The sequence below is a fragment of the Myotis nattereri genome (assembly GCF_964212035.1).
Source record: "Myotis nattereri genome assembly, chromosome: 16".
Lineage (NCBI taxonomy): Eukaryota > Metazoa > Chordata > Mammalia > Chiroptera > Vespertilionidae > Myotis > Myotis nattereri.
This window is the reverse complement of record NC_138091.1, coordinates 3074467-3088578: the sequence shown is the minus strand read 5'-3', so window position 1 is coordinate 3088578 and position 14112 is coordinate 3074467. Positions and strand designations below refer to the sequence as shown.

Genomic DNA, 14112 nt, shown 5'->3' with positions numbered 1-14112 from the left:
GCAACGGAAATAATGTGATGGTCGGGTCACCACATGAGAACTGTAATTAAAGGGCCAGAAGGCCGGGAACCGCTGTAAAAGCGCCTCCACGTGAGTCCGGGTCCAGCCGGCGCGCACAGCCCGGCCCTCGGCGAGGTCTCCGTGTGCAGGGGGCGGAGGGGCCGGCACCCCGCCTCCAGGGCCTGGCTCGAGGGCTTCTCGCTGAGAGGACGAGTGAGCCCGGGGCACTGGTGGCGGCCACGCCCATGTGCCGAGGGAGGGGCAGAGGGCTCCGGACCCCACTGGCCCTGGATGGGGGGCGCGCAGGTGGTCCGAGGCCCCGGGCCAAGTCTGGGGCAGCCCTGCGGCTGCTTTGGGACCCCCTCCCCCCTCACGGCCAGCCGGACCGGCCCTTGGTCAGGAACCTCCACCTACTCCAGCGTGGCTTTCCCCCAGGACAGCTGCTTCAGTGCCGTGCCCCTGAGAGGCCCCCCCGCGGACCTGCTGTCCGCACTGGCAGGAGTGTGCCCACTGCCCTCACTGGCAGGAGTGTGCCCGCTGCCTGGTGGTGCAGATGAGCCCTGTCAGAGGGGCAGGAGCAGGAGCAGGCTGTGCCCTGGGCCCCGGATCTGGTCCACGCTGGACTGTAGCTGGCCTCCCACTCTTCCCTCCCATGCAGGAGGCTTCCCCACTGGCCTGGCTGGGTTTTTTTCTGGAATGTTCTCCCCGCCCATCCCTCCCCCTGGTGAAATTCTTCTGTCACATCTCAGCTAAGCCTCACTGTGGCCTCTAGACCCTGTCTGGTGCCCTTCCTGCACCAGCGTGGCATCTATCCCAGTGTGTCACCTTGGCTCACTGTCCTTCCCACCGTCCACAGCCCCGTGCTCACCAGCGTGTGCGCAGCTGCCTGGCAGCACCTTTGCATGGGGACGCGGGAGGGGTGACTGTCACCGTCATACAGAGGCAAGCACTGCGGCCAGGGTGCCCAGCTCTGTCTGGAACCCCCTCCTGCCGTGTGCCAGGAGCCCTCAGCCCCGTATCAGGTGGCTGTGGGTGCCCCGGAGGACTTGAGGCAGATGGCTGTGCTGGGCTGCTGGCCCAGCAGCCTCATCGCCCTGGGCTGGCGGCCGGGAGTTACCCCAGGCAGGGAGGAGTGGGTGCCAGTGGGCGCTAGCCAGGGGCAGGGGGGGTCGGGGCGGGTTCACCCCGGCCCTTGCGATCTTGGAGGCGAGTGTTGCCTCTCTCTCTCTCTGCGGCACGGTCCTTCATGAAGATCTTAGCCAAGGATCCAGGGGCAGGTAGGTGAGCCAGCCCTGAGTCAGGCAGTCAGCCTTCAGGGCCACACCCTCTCCATGCCCCACTCCACCATGTGCAGACAGGAGAGGCGGGGAGGCTGCTGAGGCTGGTGCCCACGCTGCCTGCTCCACGGCCTCCGCTGCTGTCGGCAGGAGAGAAGGTGCGCTTGGCTGCAGGTTTATCGGAAGGTCAAGTGCAGGCACAGAGGGGCAGGGCAGGCGTGGTGACCTGGCACACCACCAGGTGTGTGTGACCCTGAGCAGTCGCGGAGATCAACCTGTAACTGCGGGTGACCCTGAGCCCTGGCAGCTGGAGCTGAGCGAGGGCAGTGGTGGGTGGAGAGCTGGGGGTGTGGGCAGCGTGACCAGTGACCAGGTGTGCCCTGACACGTGGGCCTTTGTTTGACAGGTCATCATGCAGGCTTCTGTGCATGGCGTCCTGTTTGCTGTTTGTTTGCAGACCTTTCTCAGCTCTGGAGGGAGTGGAGGAGAAGGGTGAGGGTGTTGCTTGTCCTCCTGTCCAGGCAGGTGCCCTAACCCCTCTACCGGGAGTGTACCAGGTGCCAGGAGATGCTCAGGGAAGGACAAGCAGCCTCTGTTCTCTAAGCTGAGAGTAGTTGCAGGGAAGAGTTCCAGGAAGGCAGATTTTAGCTTAGCATAAGTATGACAGTGAGAACTTACAAGTGGAATGAATGAAAATGATGTTTGTTCTGCTTGCAAAAGCCTGGCCAACAGAGGGACTTCATGATGGATGGATGGATGGATGGATGATGGATAGATGGATGGATAGATGGATGGATGGAGGATGGATGTGAGGATGGAGGATGGATGGATGGAGGATGGATGGATGGATGGAGGATGGATGGATGGATGGATGGATGGATGGATGGAGGATGGATGGATGGGTGGATGGATGGATGGATGGATGGAGGATGGATGGAGGATGGATGGATGGATGGATGGAGGATGGATGGATGGATGGATGGAGGATGGATGGATGGATGGATGGGTGGATGGATGGATGGATGGGTGGATGGATGGATGGATGGATGGATGGAGGATGGATGGATGGATGGATGGATGGAGGATGGATGGATGGAGGATGGATGGGTGGATGGATGGATGGAGGATGGATGGATGGATGGATGGAGGATAGATGGAGGATGGATGGGTGGATGGAGGATGGATGGATGGATGGAGGATGGATGGATGGATGGATGGAGGATAGATGGAGGATGGATGGAGGATGGGTGGATGGATGGATGGATGGATGGAGGATGGATGGATGGATGGAGGATGGATGGAGGATGGATGGATGGAGGATGGATGGGTGGATGGATGGATGGAGGATGGATGGGTGGATGGAGGATGGATGGATGGAGGATGGATGGGTGGATGGATGGATGGAGGATGGATGGATGGATGGATGGAGGATGGATGGAGGATGGATGGAGGATGGATGGATAGATGGAGGATGGATGGGTGGATGGATGGAGGATGGATGGAGGATGGATGGAGGATGGATGGAGGATGGATGGGTGGATGGATGGAGGATGGATGGAGGATGGATGGATGGAGGATGGAGGATGGATAGGTGGATGGATGGAGGATGGATGGAGGATGGATGGGTGGATGGATGGAGGATGGATGGAGGATGGATGGATGGATGGATGGAGGATGGATAGGTGGATGGATGGAGGATGGATGGATGGATGGAGGATGGATAGAGAATGGATGGATGGATGGAGGATGGATGGGTGGATGGATGGAGGATGGATGGATGGATGGAGGATGGATGGAGGATGGATGGATGGATGGATGGATGGATGGATGGAGGATGGATGGGTGGATGGATGGGTGGATGGATGGAGGATGGATGGATGGATGGAGGATGGATGGGTGGATGGATGGAGGATGGATGGATGGAGGATGGATGGGTGGATGGATGGAGGATGGATGGATGGATGGAGGATGGAGGATGGATGGATGGATGGAGGATGGATGGATGGATGGATGGATGGATGGGTGGATTGATGGAGGATGGATGGAGGATGGATGGGTGGATGGATGGAGGATGGATGGATGGATGGAGGATGGATGGAGGATGGATGGGTGGATGGATGGAGGATGGATGGAGGATGGATGGGTGGATGGATGGAGGATGGATGGAGGATGGATGGATGGATGGATGGAGGATGGATAGGTGGATGGATGGAGGATGGATGGGTGGATGGATGGAGGATGGATGGGTGGATGGATGGAGGATGGATGGAGGATGGATGGATGGATGGAGGATGGATAGAGAATGGATGGATGGATGGAGGATGGATGGGTGGATGGATGGAGGATGGATGGATGGATGGAGGATGGATGGGTGGATGGATGGGTGGATGGATGGAGGATGGATGGATGGATGGAGGATGGATGGGTGGATGGAGGATGGATGGGTGGATGGATGGAGGATGGATGAGTGGATGGATGGAGGATGGATGGATGGATGGAGGATGGAGGATGGATGGATGGAGGATGGATGGATGGATGGATGGGTGGATGGATGGAGGATGGATGGATGGATGGATGGATGGATGGGTGGATGGGTGGATGGGTGGATGGATGGATGGGTGGATGGATGGAGGATGGATGGAGGATGGATGGATGGATGTATGGGTTGATGGATGGGTGGATGGATGGAGGATGGATGGATGGATGGAGGATGGATGGATGGAGGATGGATGGATAGATGGATGGAGGATGGATGGAGGATGGATGGATGGATGGGGGATGGATAGATGGAGGATGGATGGGTGGATGGAGGATGGATGGAAAATGGATGGAGGATGGATGGATGGATGGATGGATGGATGGAGGATGGATGGGTGGATGGAGGATGGATGGAAAATGGATGGATGGATGGATGTGTGTCCTGCTCTTGTTCCCACACACACCTCTCTGTGGGGAGTGTCCCTCTCCCCAGCGCCTGCTCTCCCTGAGGAGGCAGACCCGGCGCCCTGCTCCTGTGCGTGACCACGAGCCCAGGCCCTTCCAGCCTCGGAGCCCGCGGGAGAACCCGTCTCAGAACCACTAGCACATCACCCCTCTGCGCAGCCCCCTTGCCTTTGGCACGGCCTCCCACGGCTCCGCCCAGAGGGAAGCTGCTGGGCGTTTCAGGTGTGGAAGGACGGTGCACAGGTGCTGCCAGGGCTGCGGCCAGCGCTGGGCAGGGCCCAGGAGGCTGGAGGGGGCAGAGTGCCCGAGGGGCGGGGATGCCCACACACAGCCTGGGGCGCGCATCTTTCGTTTCCCGGCTCACTCTCCTCCACGCACCAGTGCGGCTGGACAAGGTCAGAGTTTGCAAACTGCTGGTCTTCGGGCTGAATCTGGCCTGCTGACACGCACAGAATCCAAAATGTTTTCATTAATCGCCTGTTTTCAAGTTTTTAAAAATGAGGGTACTTCATATCCAGTCAGGATTTCTAGCTCCTGAAAAACCAAGCACTCCTGCAGGCTGGGCCCCACCGCACCGCTTCCCTCCAGGCGGCCCCCCGCCCCCTGCCCCGTCCCCGGTGCCCGCACCCCACCTGCGGCCGCTGCACCTGCCTGCCCCAGCAGCACTGAGCCGGAGACCCTGGGACTGGCTCCTCTGGGGGCCACTCGGGGGGCGGGACGGGAGGGCGTGGCAGCCTCGTCTTCACGCTTGTCTCCTGCCCCTCCCGCAGGTTCACTCAGGCCATGCGGAACCAGCCCCGGATGGACAGCCTGGACACCCCCATGGCCTACCAGGCCGGCCTCGTGCTGCTGGGCGCCGGCAGCGTGCTGGTGCTGTCCAGCTTCTCTGCCCTGGGCTTCACCGGGACCTTCCTGGGTAAGACCCGTTCAGGGCCCAGGAGAGGAGCCGGGCTGGGGCACCTTCCCCTTCGGGTCTCGTCCAGCTGCGTGGCTGCGGGCCAGGCAGGGCGTTGGCTGCTGGGCTGGACCGTGCGTGGGCTGGCTGGAGTGGAGGGTGGGCCCGTCCCTTTCTGCCTGCAGCTCTGGGACTCCGGGCGGGAAGGCCTCATGACGTCAGTGACTTCCAGCAACTTGGAAGCCCAGGAAGGGAAGCCACAGGGGTGGCTGCAGGGCGAAGGTGACCTTGGGGACAGGGAAAGAGGAGGAGGCGGCTGCTGCCCTCAGGGAGCCCTCCCAGCAAGCACGTGGCACCCAGAGCTGCCTGGCACCCTGATGGGCTGGGTCAGAGGTTCTTGGGCCCTCCGCCCGCCCCAGCCCTGGCCAGCGGGGACTAGGCCTGTGTCGTCCAGGCCTGGGTGGATCTGGTGCCCCTCGCTGTCTGGGCATCTCTGTGCGGTGCTTCGGCCTGGGCTCTGCAGGGCGCAGCAGGGCCCCAGCGCCCAGGGGCGTGTTCTCAGCCCACATGGAGCAGCCCTCCTTCCGCCCGCAGCCAGGCCTGGCTGGGATTGTGGCCAGGCGGTGCCTCCTGCCTCGGCAGGAGCTGTAGGGAGCCTGGGCTAGAAGAGGGTGGGCAGCAGGGAGCCCGGGGGAAGGGTCAGGGGCCTGGTCTGGCAGGTGCTGGTGGGAAGGCGTGAGCCAGTGGGAGGCAGGCAGGTGGCTGGTATGCAGGGGCCAGTGGGGCCAGGGCTGGAGGCTGGGCGGGGCCACATCTCTCGGTCCACAAATGCCACACAGGTGCTGAGCTCCACTCCCAGGGGCAGGGGATGTGCGAGGGGCTGGGAAGGTCCCGTCTCAGAAATGAGAAGGTTGGACTGGTGGGGCTGACACCCCCGGCAGGGCCAGGGTGAGGCCACAGGAGGGCGGAGGGCACCGTGCTGGCTGGCTCATCGTCAGGGTGGGAGGGGGACCCAGGGCTGCGCGACCCGAGGAGGAACGGACTGGAATTGCTTCGGACGTGGGACACTGCTCCCTGCCCTCAGCCCCAGCACCCGATGCTGCGCCACTGCCGCAGGCCACCGCCCGCTTCCTGCTCCTGGAAGGAAAGGCCCCCCGGCCCTCCCTGCCCGCTCCTTGGTCCCCAGACAGTGGGGACCCACTCCTGCCGGTTCCTCCCGCCAGGGCTGCCCTGCTTCTGCCTGGATGAAGGGCCAAGGGATTCTGTGGGGAGGAGGCCATGGCTCCGGGGCAGGGCCCATGCCCTCGAGGGTCGCAGGTCAGGCCTGCTGCACGCCAGCCTGGGACCCCCGGAGGGGGAGGGCGGCCGGGCCATGCCGGCCCCTCTTGGTGATGGTCTGGCCAGGAGGTGAGCCTTTGTCCTGCCCCACCTTGTCCACAGGTGATTACTTCGGGATCCTCAAGGAGGCCAGAGTGACCACGTTCCCGTTTAACATCCTGGACAACCCCATGTACTGGGGCAGCACAGCCAACTACCTGGGCTGGGCCGTCATGTGAGTGGGTCCCTGCCGCCCTCCCTGCCGGCCGTCCCCACGGAAGGCCGGGCACCAGGCAGATGTGTGCCTTGGGATTACTTGTCTAGGACACAAACAGCATCTAGACTAGAAGAGGGCCGGCCAGCTTCCCTCACGGGCCAAGTGAGGCGGGCGGACCCAAGCGTGAGAGGGGCTGCCCGTGGAGCCAGCCCTGCCGGCGAGGAGCAGGGTGACGGTGTCAGCAGGGACGCCGACGTTTGAACGTCATACACTGTCCAGGCGCCATGAAATATTATCTTTTGATTCTTTTTTAACCACTTAAGGATGTACAGCCAGCCTTGCCCATGGACGCCAGCCCGCCAGCCCCATGCAGTCAGTCCACGCGGGCGGGCGGCAGGGCTTCCCAGGGCCCGTCTGGGAGCTGGTCTGTGCACGTGCCCAGCACACAGAACTCTGCCCCCCGGAGGGAGTCCCATGCCTGGGGAGGGAGTGCCACTGGCCTTCTGCCGCCTGCCTCAGCCAGCCAAGGTCAAGGAGCCGGACCTGTGCAGGACGGCTGCAGGCTCTGGGCTCAGGCCCCGCCCTCCGAAGCAGTTTGTCCATTGTCTGCAGGAAGTGCCCAGCTTTTATGTAGCCAGTGAAGACGCTTGCCTTGTGCTCCCGGAGAACCAAAGGGTGAAATGTCAGGATTGCGATGTCCTTGCTATGCCCCGCCCCAGAGCACTGGGCTTTGAGGGACAAGGAGCCAGGGGGCTTCTGGCCGGGGCCCCCCACGCACACCCCAGCTTCACGCACAGACCAGACAGCCCCGGCCCCTCTACCCGACTTGGACCCTAGCCAGCCTGGACGGCAGCACACTGGCCAACGGGTCAGGACCTGGACGGCGGGTGCCTGGTCCGAGAGAGAAAGCCGGACACTGGAAAGAGGCCACGGCTCCACGCATTGGCCGCAGGACCCAGCCTGGGGGAGGGGCACCCAGTGCCAGGCTGCCCACTGATTGCCTGTATCTTGTCCACAGGCACGCCAGCCCCGCCGGCCTGCTGCTGACTGGGGTGGTGGCCCTCGTCTACACGGCAGCCACCCTGTACGAGGAGTGAGTAGGCGCCGCCAGTCTGTGGGCCGGGCTGCTGTCTGCCATCGGCCCGCGAGGGAGGAGGCGGCCTTGCCTCCCCTTCAGTGCCGTTCCCATGGCCACCATTCCCATGGCCACCGTTCCCATGGCCACCGTTCCCATGGCCACCGTTCCCATGCCCAGGACAGGCCAGGTCAGCTGGCCACGGCCGGCACTGACAGTGGCAGATGGGAAGCTCAGAGAAGTCACCGTGGGGGCTGAGGGCCGGACAGGCAGTGACAGGCAGCTGCTGGCCCTCCTAGTCCTACAGGGGCACCTTCACTGTCCGTGCTCCAGGGGGGCAGGGCTGGGTGTCGGCATCAGCCCCAAGACCAGCTGACCAGAGCCTGTCCTCCTGCCCCTGCAGGCCCTTCACTGCTGAGATCTACCGGCAGAAAGCCTCCCAGTCCCGCAAGAGCCACTGACGGGCTGGCCCGGCGTCTCACCTCCCTCCGGCCTCCCCGGGCCACGTCGAGACAGCGAACGTGCCCGCTGCTGCTCATGCCCGCTGGCGTGGGCCCCTCCAGTGCCTTGGAAACCGCTGCCGTGGGACCTCAGACCTGCTACCATGTGGCCACTGAGCCCTTCCTACTGCCCACCGTGTCTAACTCCCCAATAAAGGCCCCTGACCCCAGCGCCTCCTCTTCTGCTCCTTCCCTCGGGTGGAGGTGATCACACCGGCCAGCAGCCCGACCCCCCACCCCCCGGTGCCCCTGCGAGCTGCCCTCCAGGGGAAATGGTCAGAGAGAAAACATGCTGAACTAAGTGACAAGAAAGCGCCCGGTGGAAGTGGGAGCCACGTCAGCCGTGATGGTCAGGGGCCAGGCCTCGGGCGCATGTGAGAGGAGATGCGAACTGGGTGTGGCAGGTGCCAGGGCCCTGAGATGAGGAAGGACCAGCTAGTGAGGGCCTCAGCCTCAGGCACCTGGCCCCTAGGGTCAGGCCAGGGGCTGGCGGGGCCATGATGCTTATTTTCTCTGTACCCAGGCTGCCAGGTCCGGCCGGGCCAAGCTGGCCCTAGAAACAGATGACCTTCGTGGGGTGATGTGAAGGTATCAGGAAAGTTCCAATGTGCGGCCACCTCCCCCACCGACCGGCTGCCTGACCCTCTCGCTGGAGGGCTGTCTCCGGTGGAAATGCGCACGCGCCTGGAGGTGGCAGGTGGCAGGCCAGGGGAAGCCACTGGCCCACTTCTGTCCGGGCTAACTTCTCCGAACGCACAGGCAATGCTGGAGGGGCGGTGGGGGCCCACAGGCACGTGGCGTGCCCTGCTCTGGCCTGCCCTGCACGGGCGCTCCCGTGAAGCCCACACAGGCTGAGGTCACCCCGTTTAGCAGCCGAGGATACGGGGCTCAGAGAGGCTGGGTGACTTGTCCCTGGGGACACATGAGTGTTAGCATGTGACCCGGCTGGAACTCAGGTCTGTCCCACCCTGAGCCGCCTCCCTCTCCCTGAGGTGAGGAGCTGGAGAGAAATGGGAGCTCTCAGTGGTGTCAGGGAGGACTTCCAGCAGCTCCCCACTGCCCCCGCCTCGGCAGGAGGTGGCATCTCCAGTTCCTGCCAACGCTTCTAGTCCCTCACAGACCTCACGCAGCCACCAGGAGTGGGCCGCACACTCGCCTGGGGCCTGCTGAGGGAGCGTGGCGCTCCAAGGGCCATGCCTGGCCTTACCCTCCCCCCCCCACCCCCACCACCACCCCCCCGAAAGGACACCGGCCACGGGGCTGGCGTCAGCGGGTGCTCCGCGGTGCTCGGGCCTGTCGCCCTCGGTCCTCTCCGGGCTCCTCTCTGGTTTCTCTCTCGGCCTGAGAGGCCACAGAGGCACCTAGTCGGATCCCCCGTGCCCCCATCCCCGCCTGTTGGCACCCCCTCCGAACAGGGCGCTCACTCCCCACAAGCCGCTCTGCACACACAGCCTTGGAGGAGGACCTGGCCCTGACCGCCTGAGCCCTTCCTTTGCCAGCGCAGGAGCAGCCCAGGCAGCCTGACCCCCGGGCCCAGGCTGGGGCCCGGCTGGCTCTGCTGGAAGGGCCCGCGGACAGGGAGGAGCGGGGCGCAGGAGGAGACTGCCGGACTCTGCTGGACAGAGGGAGCCCGTCGGACGGGAAACCAGACTGTTTGTCAACAAAGGTCACGGAGACCAAGCCAGTGCTGGAAGGGGGAAACTTGCTCCAGTGAACAGCCCACATGAAACCGGGAGCCACAGGAGCCCGTCCTCCTGCTGTCGGGTCTAATTTCATGCAGGTGATCCCAGTGCACACAGTTTGATGGGTCCGAATTGCACTGTTATGACTGGTTGTCATGGAGCTGGTCTGATTGGTCCCTAAAGAAGCAAACGCGGAGAAAGCTGCGCAGCTTCCATCCAGGGACGGTGGCACCCAGGCCGCTGGCCAGGGCGGGCGTGCAGGAGCCGAGTGCGGTGTGGGGAGGCCTCTGCGAGCCCGGCTGCCAGCCGCCGGTCACCTCCAGGTCCTCTCGGGTGCTTTCCTCGGGACGGGCAGTTGGGTCCTTTTCCTCTGCTTCAGGCAGCAGCCATGGCCCAGGAGCCAGGCAGCTCAGAGCCCTCTGTGAGGCTAAGGACGGGCTCGGGCTCGGGCTCGCACTGACGGTGCACGGACACGTGTGCTCGCCGGAGGTTTCCGCACGCCGCCCCCGCCCAGGGGCCCTGCCTGACAGGCTGCTCACACACAGCTTTCAAGAACCTTCTACAACCTCTAGGCCACCCACAGGCAGTGGCAGACATGGCCTGCCTTGGAGGCCAGCTGTGCCCTCCCCCCCATATTTGGTCAAATATTTTTATTTATCTTTTTAATATGTTTTTATTGATTTCAGAGAGGAAGGGAGAGGGAGAGAGAGACAGAAACATCAATGATGAGAGAGAATCACCAATCGTCTGCCTCCTGCACACCCCCTACTGGGGATCAAGCCTGCAACCCGGGCATGTGCTCTTGGCCGGAATCGAACCTGGGACCCTTCAGTCCACAGGTCAGTGCTCTATCCACTGAGCCAAACCAGCTAGATCTGGTCAAATATTTTTAAAAGTTCCCATTCCACTCTTAGCAGGAAAATTGCTAGATTGCAAGTAAATTACATTTACAGGCAGGTTCAGCCTCAAATGCTGTTGGTTGCCACACACACAGAAAACAAAACCGCCTGTAAGCATTATGCACCTGACAACGTAGCCCCGTGCTCTGCGGCAGGACGTGGGGCGGCGGGCCCTGTGGGCGGGCGGCGGCCCCGCTGGGCTGACCGCGGGGCTCAGTGTGGAAGACACTCCACGCTCGGACTGTCCCGCCCAGCGCCCTGCTCCCTTAGCAGCTGTGAGGCGGCTGCCTCGAGGGAGTTGGCCTCACTCCCAAGGGCTGGGCAGGAGGGCTCTCGCTGCCGAGTCCCTTCACTGCATTCTTTTCTGAAGCTTTAGATATTTTAGAAACATGAACAGGTATTACTTTTTAAATAAAGAGAGGTGGGAATGAAGCAGCCCAAGCTAACAAGTGTCCCCTCTGCTTTCTCCCTGCGGGCACGAGGGCCCCAGCCAGACATGCAGGTGGTCAGGCTCACGGGCTTTGGGCATTAACGGGGCTTAATGAACTCAGCAGCCTTGGGAGAACAAGCCTTACAGCCTGGCCTCTGAGGGGCAGGGTGACATGCCCAGAAGGGACCAGGAGTCCTCATCTGAGAAGCCCAGCTGGGTCCCAGCCCACTGCATCTCTGAGGGAGAGCTGGGCTCAAGCCCTGGACCCGCCACCCTGTGCCTCCCCGGACTGGCACCCCGTGGAGGGTGGGATTTCGCCGGGACCCTTGTCAAAGGTCTTGAAGAGATGACCATTGAGCGCCCCTTCCCAGGCAGCTGAGGTTCGCCAGGGCTGCAAACAGCTGAGGGGTGTGGGTGGCACCCCCAGGACTGCCCATGGCACCCTGAGCCACGTGGATGGGGTGGCACCAGCTAATGGCTTCCTCCTTAGATTCTTCCAAATCCGACGAGGTCGAAGCAAAGCAGCACAGACTCCCCTGGCGCCGGAGCAGCGCAGGCTTTGCCGTGGGCTCTCAGCAGAGCACTGCAGACGGCCTGCGCCAGGCCTGTAAGCAGCATCAGCCACTCCTGGTTACTCATCAACCTGCTCCCCTCACCTGCTCCTCACCGCCCCCACCCGCCCGGCCCTGCAGCCTGCTGGGCCACTTGGCGCTGTTGTAATGACCAGTCCCTCCTTCTAAGCTTTTTGCACTTGCTCATCCACAATCACAACAGGAACCACCATCTTCCAGATGAGGAACCCCAGGCCCAGAGAAGGCCAGAGGCTGTGCTGTGAGCAAGGACCTTCCTTGGCTCGCTCTGTGGCGTGGAGACCCCGCTCCCAACCATAACATGGAAATGTTCGCCCGGGGGCTGGAGAGGCACACGGTGCTGCAGAGGAGGGAGAGGGTGTTGACCAAGGAAGGGCATGTTTCTGGTCCTTTTCGGGTTGCAGACAGGAGGATGGGGACAACCCCAGCTGAAAACGCCAGGCCCCAGAGATCTCTCCTCCGAAGAAAGAAGCGGCCGAGGTCTGCAGCAGGCGCGGCGCGGGGCGCCCTGACATCCCCAGGGCAGCGACCAATTCTCCCCAGACCCCAATCTCGCAGCTCCGTCCCCACTCCAGCCGTGCGGTGCCCTCTGCTGCCCTCTGGCGGCCAAGTACCAGCCCGGGGCCGGCGCTGTGGCTGCTTTCAGGTCTGACAGGTGAGGTGCCCGGAGCAGGGCACCTGGTAAGTACCCGCCATGGCGCGGCTGCGATCCCGGGAGCGCTATTGTTCTCGGGGAAACTGAGGCCCAAAGAACGTGTGTGCGTGTGTGGATGGGTCCCTTCCCCAAGTCACAGGGGTTAGGGCACAGCCGGCCGCAAACCCGATCAGAGCGCGTCCCTAGCCGAGCAGGGTTCTGGGCTCCGCTTCTCACCGCCCCCAGAGCGGGAGGCGCGGGCTGCGGCGGGGAGGTCACGGGAGGGAGGGCGGAAGGGGGGGCGGAGGGGGGGGGGGGAGGCGCGGGGCGTGACGCACGGAGGCGGGGCGGGGCGGGGCGGGGCGGCCGCCAGGCTGCACATAAAGGCGAGTCGGGGCGCGGAGAGCCAGAGCGACTCTGCCCCAGAGGCTAAGGCTGCGAGCCCAGCCCGGAGCCCAAGCAGAACCCCAGCCACTCGGCGCTACTCTCGCCCTGCAGCCCCTCCGCCCAATGAAACTGACCGCGATGATCAAGAAGATGTGCCCGAGCAACTCGGAGCTGAGCATACCGGCCAGGAATTGCTCCCGCCTGGTCATCCTCGGCTCGTCCAAGGTGGGCAAGACGGCCATCGTGTCGCGCTTCCTCACGGGCCGCTTCGAGGACGCCTACACGCCCACCGTGGAGGACTTCCACCGCAAGTTCTACGCCATCCGCGGCGAGCTCTACCAGCTCGACATCCTCGACACCTCCGGCCACCACCCGTTCCCCGCCACGCGGCGCCTCTCCATCCTCACCGGTGAGCGGGGGCCCGGGCCGGGCAGGCGGAGGGGGGTGGGGGGGTTGATGCAGCTGTGCCCCCGGGAGGGAGGGTTGGAGACCCCTCGTCCGAGAGCACTGGCGAGGGCCCGGGTGCCGTTTGCAAGTTTGCGCGTGGAGAGGTCTGAGCGCCTGGCGCCCGGCTCCTGGCGGCTGGGCGACCCCAAAGCCAAGCCCACGTTAAGGGCCCCTTGGCAGCCCCCTCACCTCCTCTCCTGCTCTGCCCCCGCAGGAGACGTTTTCATTCTGGTGTTCAGCTTGGACAACCGCGAATCCTTCGAGGAGGCGCAGAGGCTCAAGCAGCAGATCCTGGACACCAAGTCCTGCCTCAGGAACAAACCCAAGGGGCGGGTGGACGTGCCCCTGGTGCTTTGCGGCAACAAGGGCGACCGGGACCTCCACCGCGAGGTGGAGCCGGCCGAGGTCCGGCAGCTGCTGGGCGACGGCCCCCAGCGCTGCGCCTACTTCGAGGTCTCGGCCAAAAAGAACAGCAGCCTGGACCCCATGTTCCGGGCGCTCTTCGCCATGGCCGGGCTGCCCGGGGAGATGAGCCCGGGCCTGCACCGCCGCGTGTCCGCGCAGCACTGCGAGGCGCTGCACCAGGCGCTGCGGGGCGGGAAGCCGCTGCGCGCCGGCGGCCCGGGGGGCGCCCTGGGCATCGTGGCGCCCTTCGCGCGCCGGCCCAGCGTGCACAGCGACCTCCTGTGCGTGCGCGAGAAGGCGGGCGGCCAGGCCAAGGACAGGGAGCGCTGCGTGATCAGCTAGGGCTCCCGCTCCCGAGGCCGACAGCAGGACCGAAGGAAGACCCTGTCGTTTAAAAGTCAAAGCCAGGTCCGG

The 14112-nt window shown here is 63.6% G+C and overlaps 2 protein-coding genes across 9 annotated transcripts in view; both read left to right on the top strand.

Moving 5' to 3' along the window:
* The window catches only part of PEMT (phosphatidylethanolamine N-methyltransferase), a 60044-nt gene extending 51650 nt beyond the window's left edge, over positions 1 to 8394 (top strand). For all 7 annotated transcript variants that reach the window (XM_081110763.1, XM_081110762.1, XM_081110758.1 and 4 more), the window contains exons 4-7: positions 4991 to 5136; positions 6556 to 6667; positions 7668 to 7742; positions 8128 to 8394. In XM_081110763.1, the coding sequence (XP_080966889.1) occupies positions 4991 to 5136; positions 6556 to 6667; positions 7668 to 7742; positions 8128 to 8185 (391 nt within the window). In that variant the 3' untranslated portion in view covers positions 8186 to 8394. The remainder of the gene's footprint in view (positions 1 to 4990; positions 5137 to 6555; positions 6668 to 7667; positions 7743 to 8127) is intronic.
* A 4449-nt stretch (positions 8395 to 12843) lies between these two features.
* Positions 12844 to 14106, top strand: RASD1 (ras related dexamethasone induced 1). 2 transcript variants are annotated; one of them, XM_081110756.1, is made up of 2 exons: positions 12844 to 13255; positions 13508 to 14106. In XM_081110756.1, the coding sequence occupies exons 1-2, from the start codon at positions 12970 to 12972 to the stop codon at positions 14038 to 14040; spliced, it is 819 nt and encodes a 272-aa protein (XP_080966882.1). In that variant the 5' UTR covers positions 12844 to 12969; the 3' UTR covers positions 14041 to 14106. The 2 variants fall into 2 exon arrangements, with proteins under 2 accessions (XP_080966882.1, XP_080966883.1); XM_081110757.1 differs by having other exon boundaries at positions 12861 to 13255; positions 13582 to 14106.
* Positions 14107 to 14112: the final 6 nt, after the last annotated feature.

Coding starts and splice junctions, on each gene's coding strand:
- RASD1 (XM_081110756.1), top strand. CDS start 12,970: ATGAAACTGACCGCGATGATCAAGAAGATGTGCCCGAGCAACTCGGAG. Junction 13,256..13,507: donor GCGCCTCTCCATCCTCACCG/GTGAGCGGGGGC, acceptor CTGCCCCCGCAG/GAGACGTTTTCATTCTGGTG.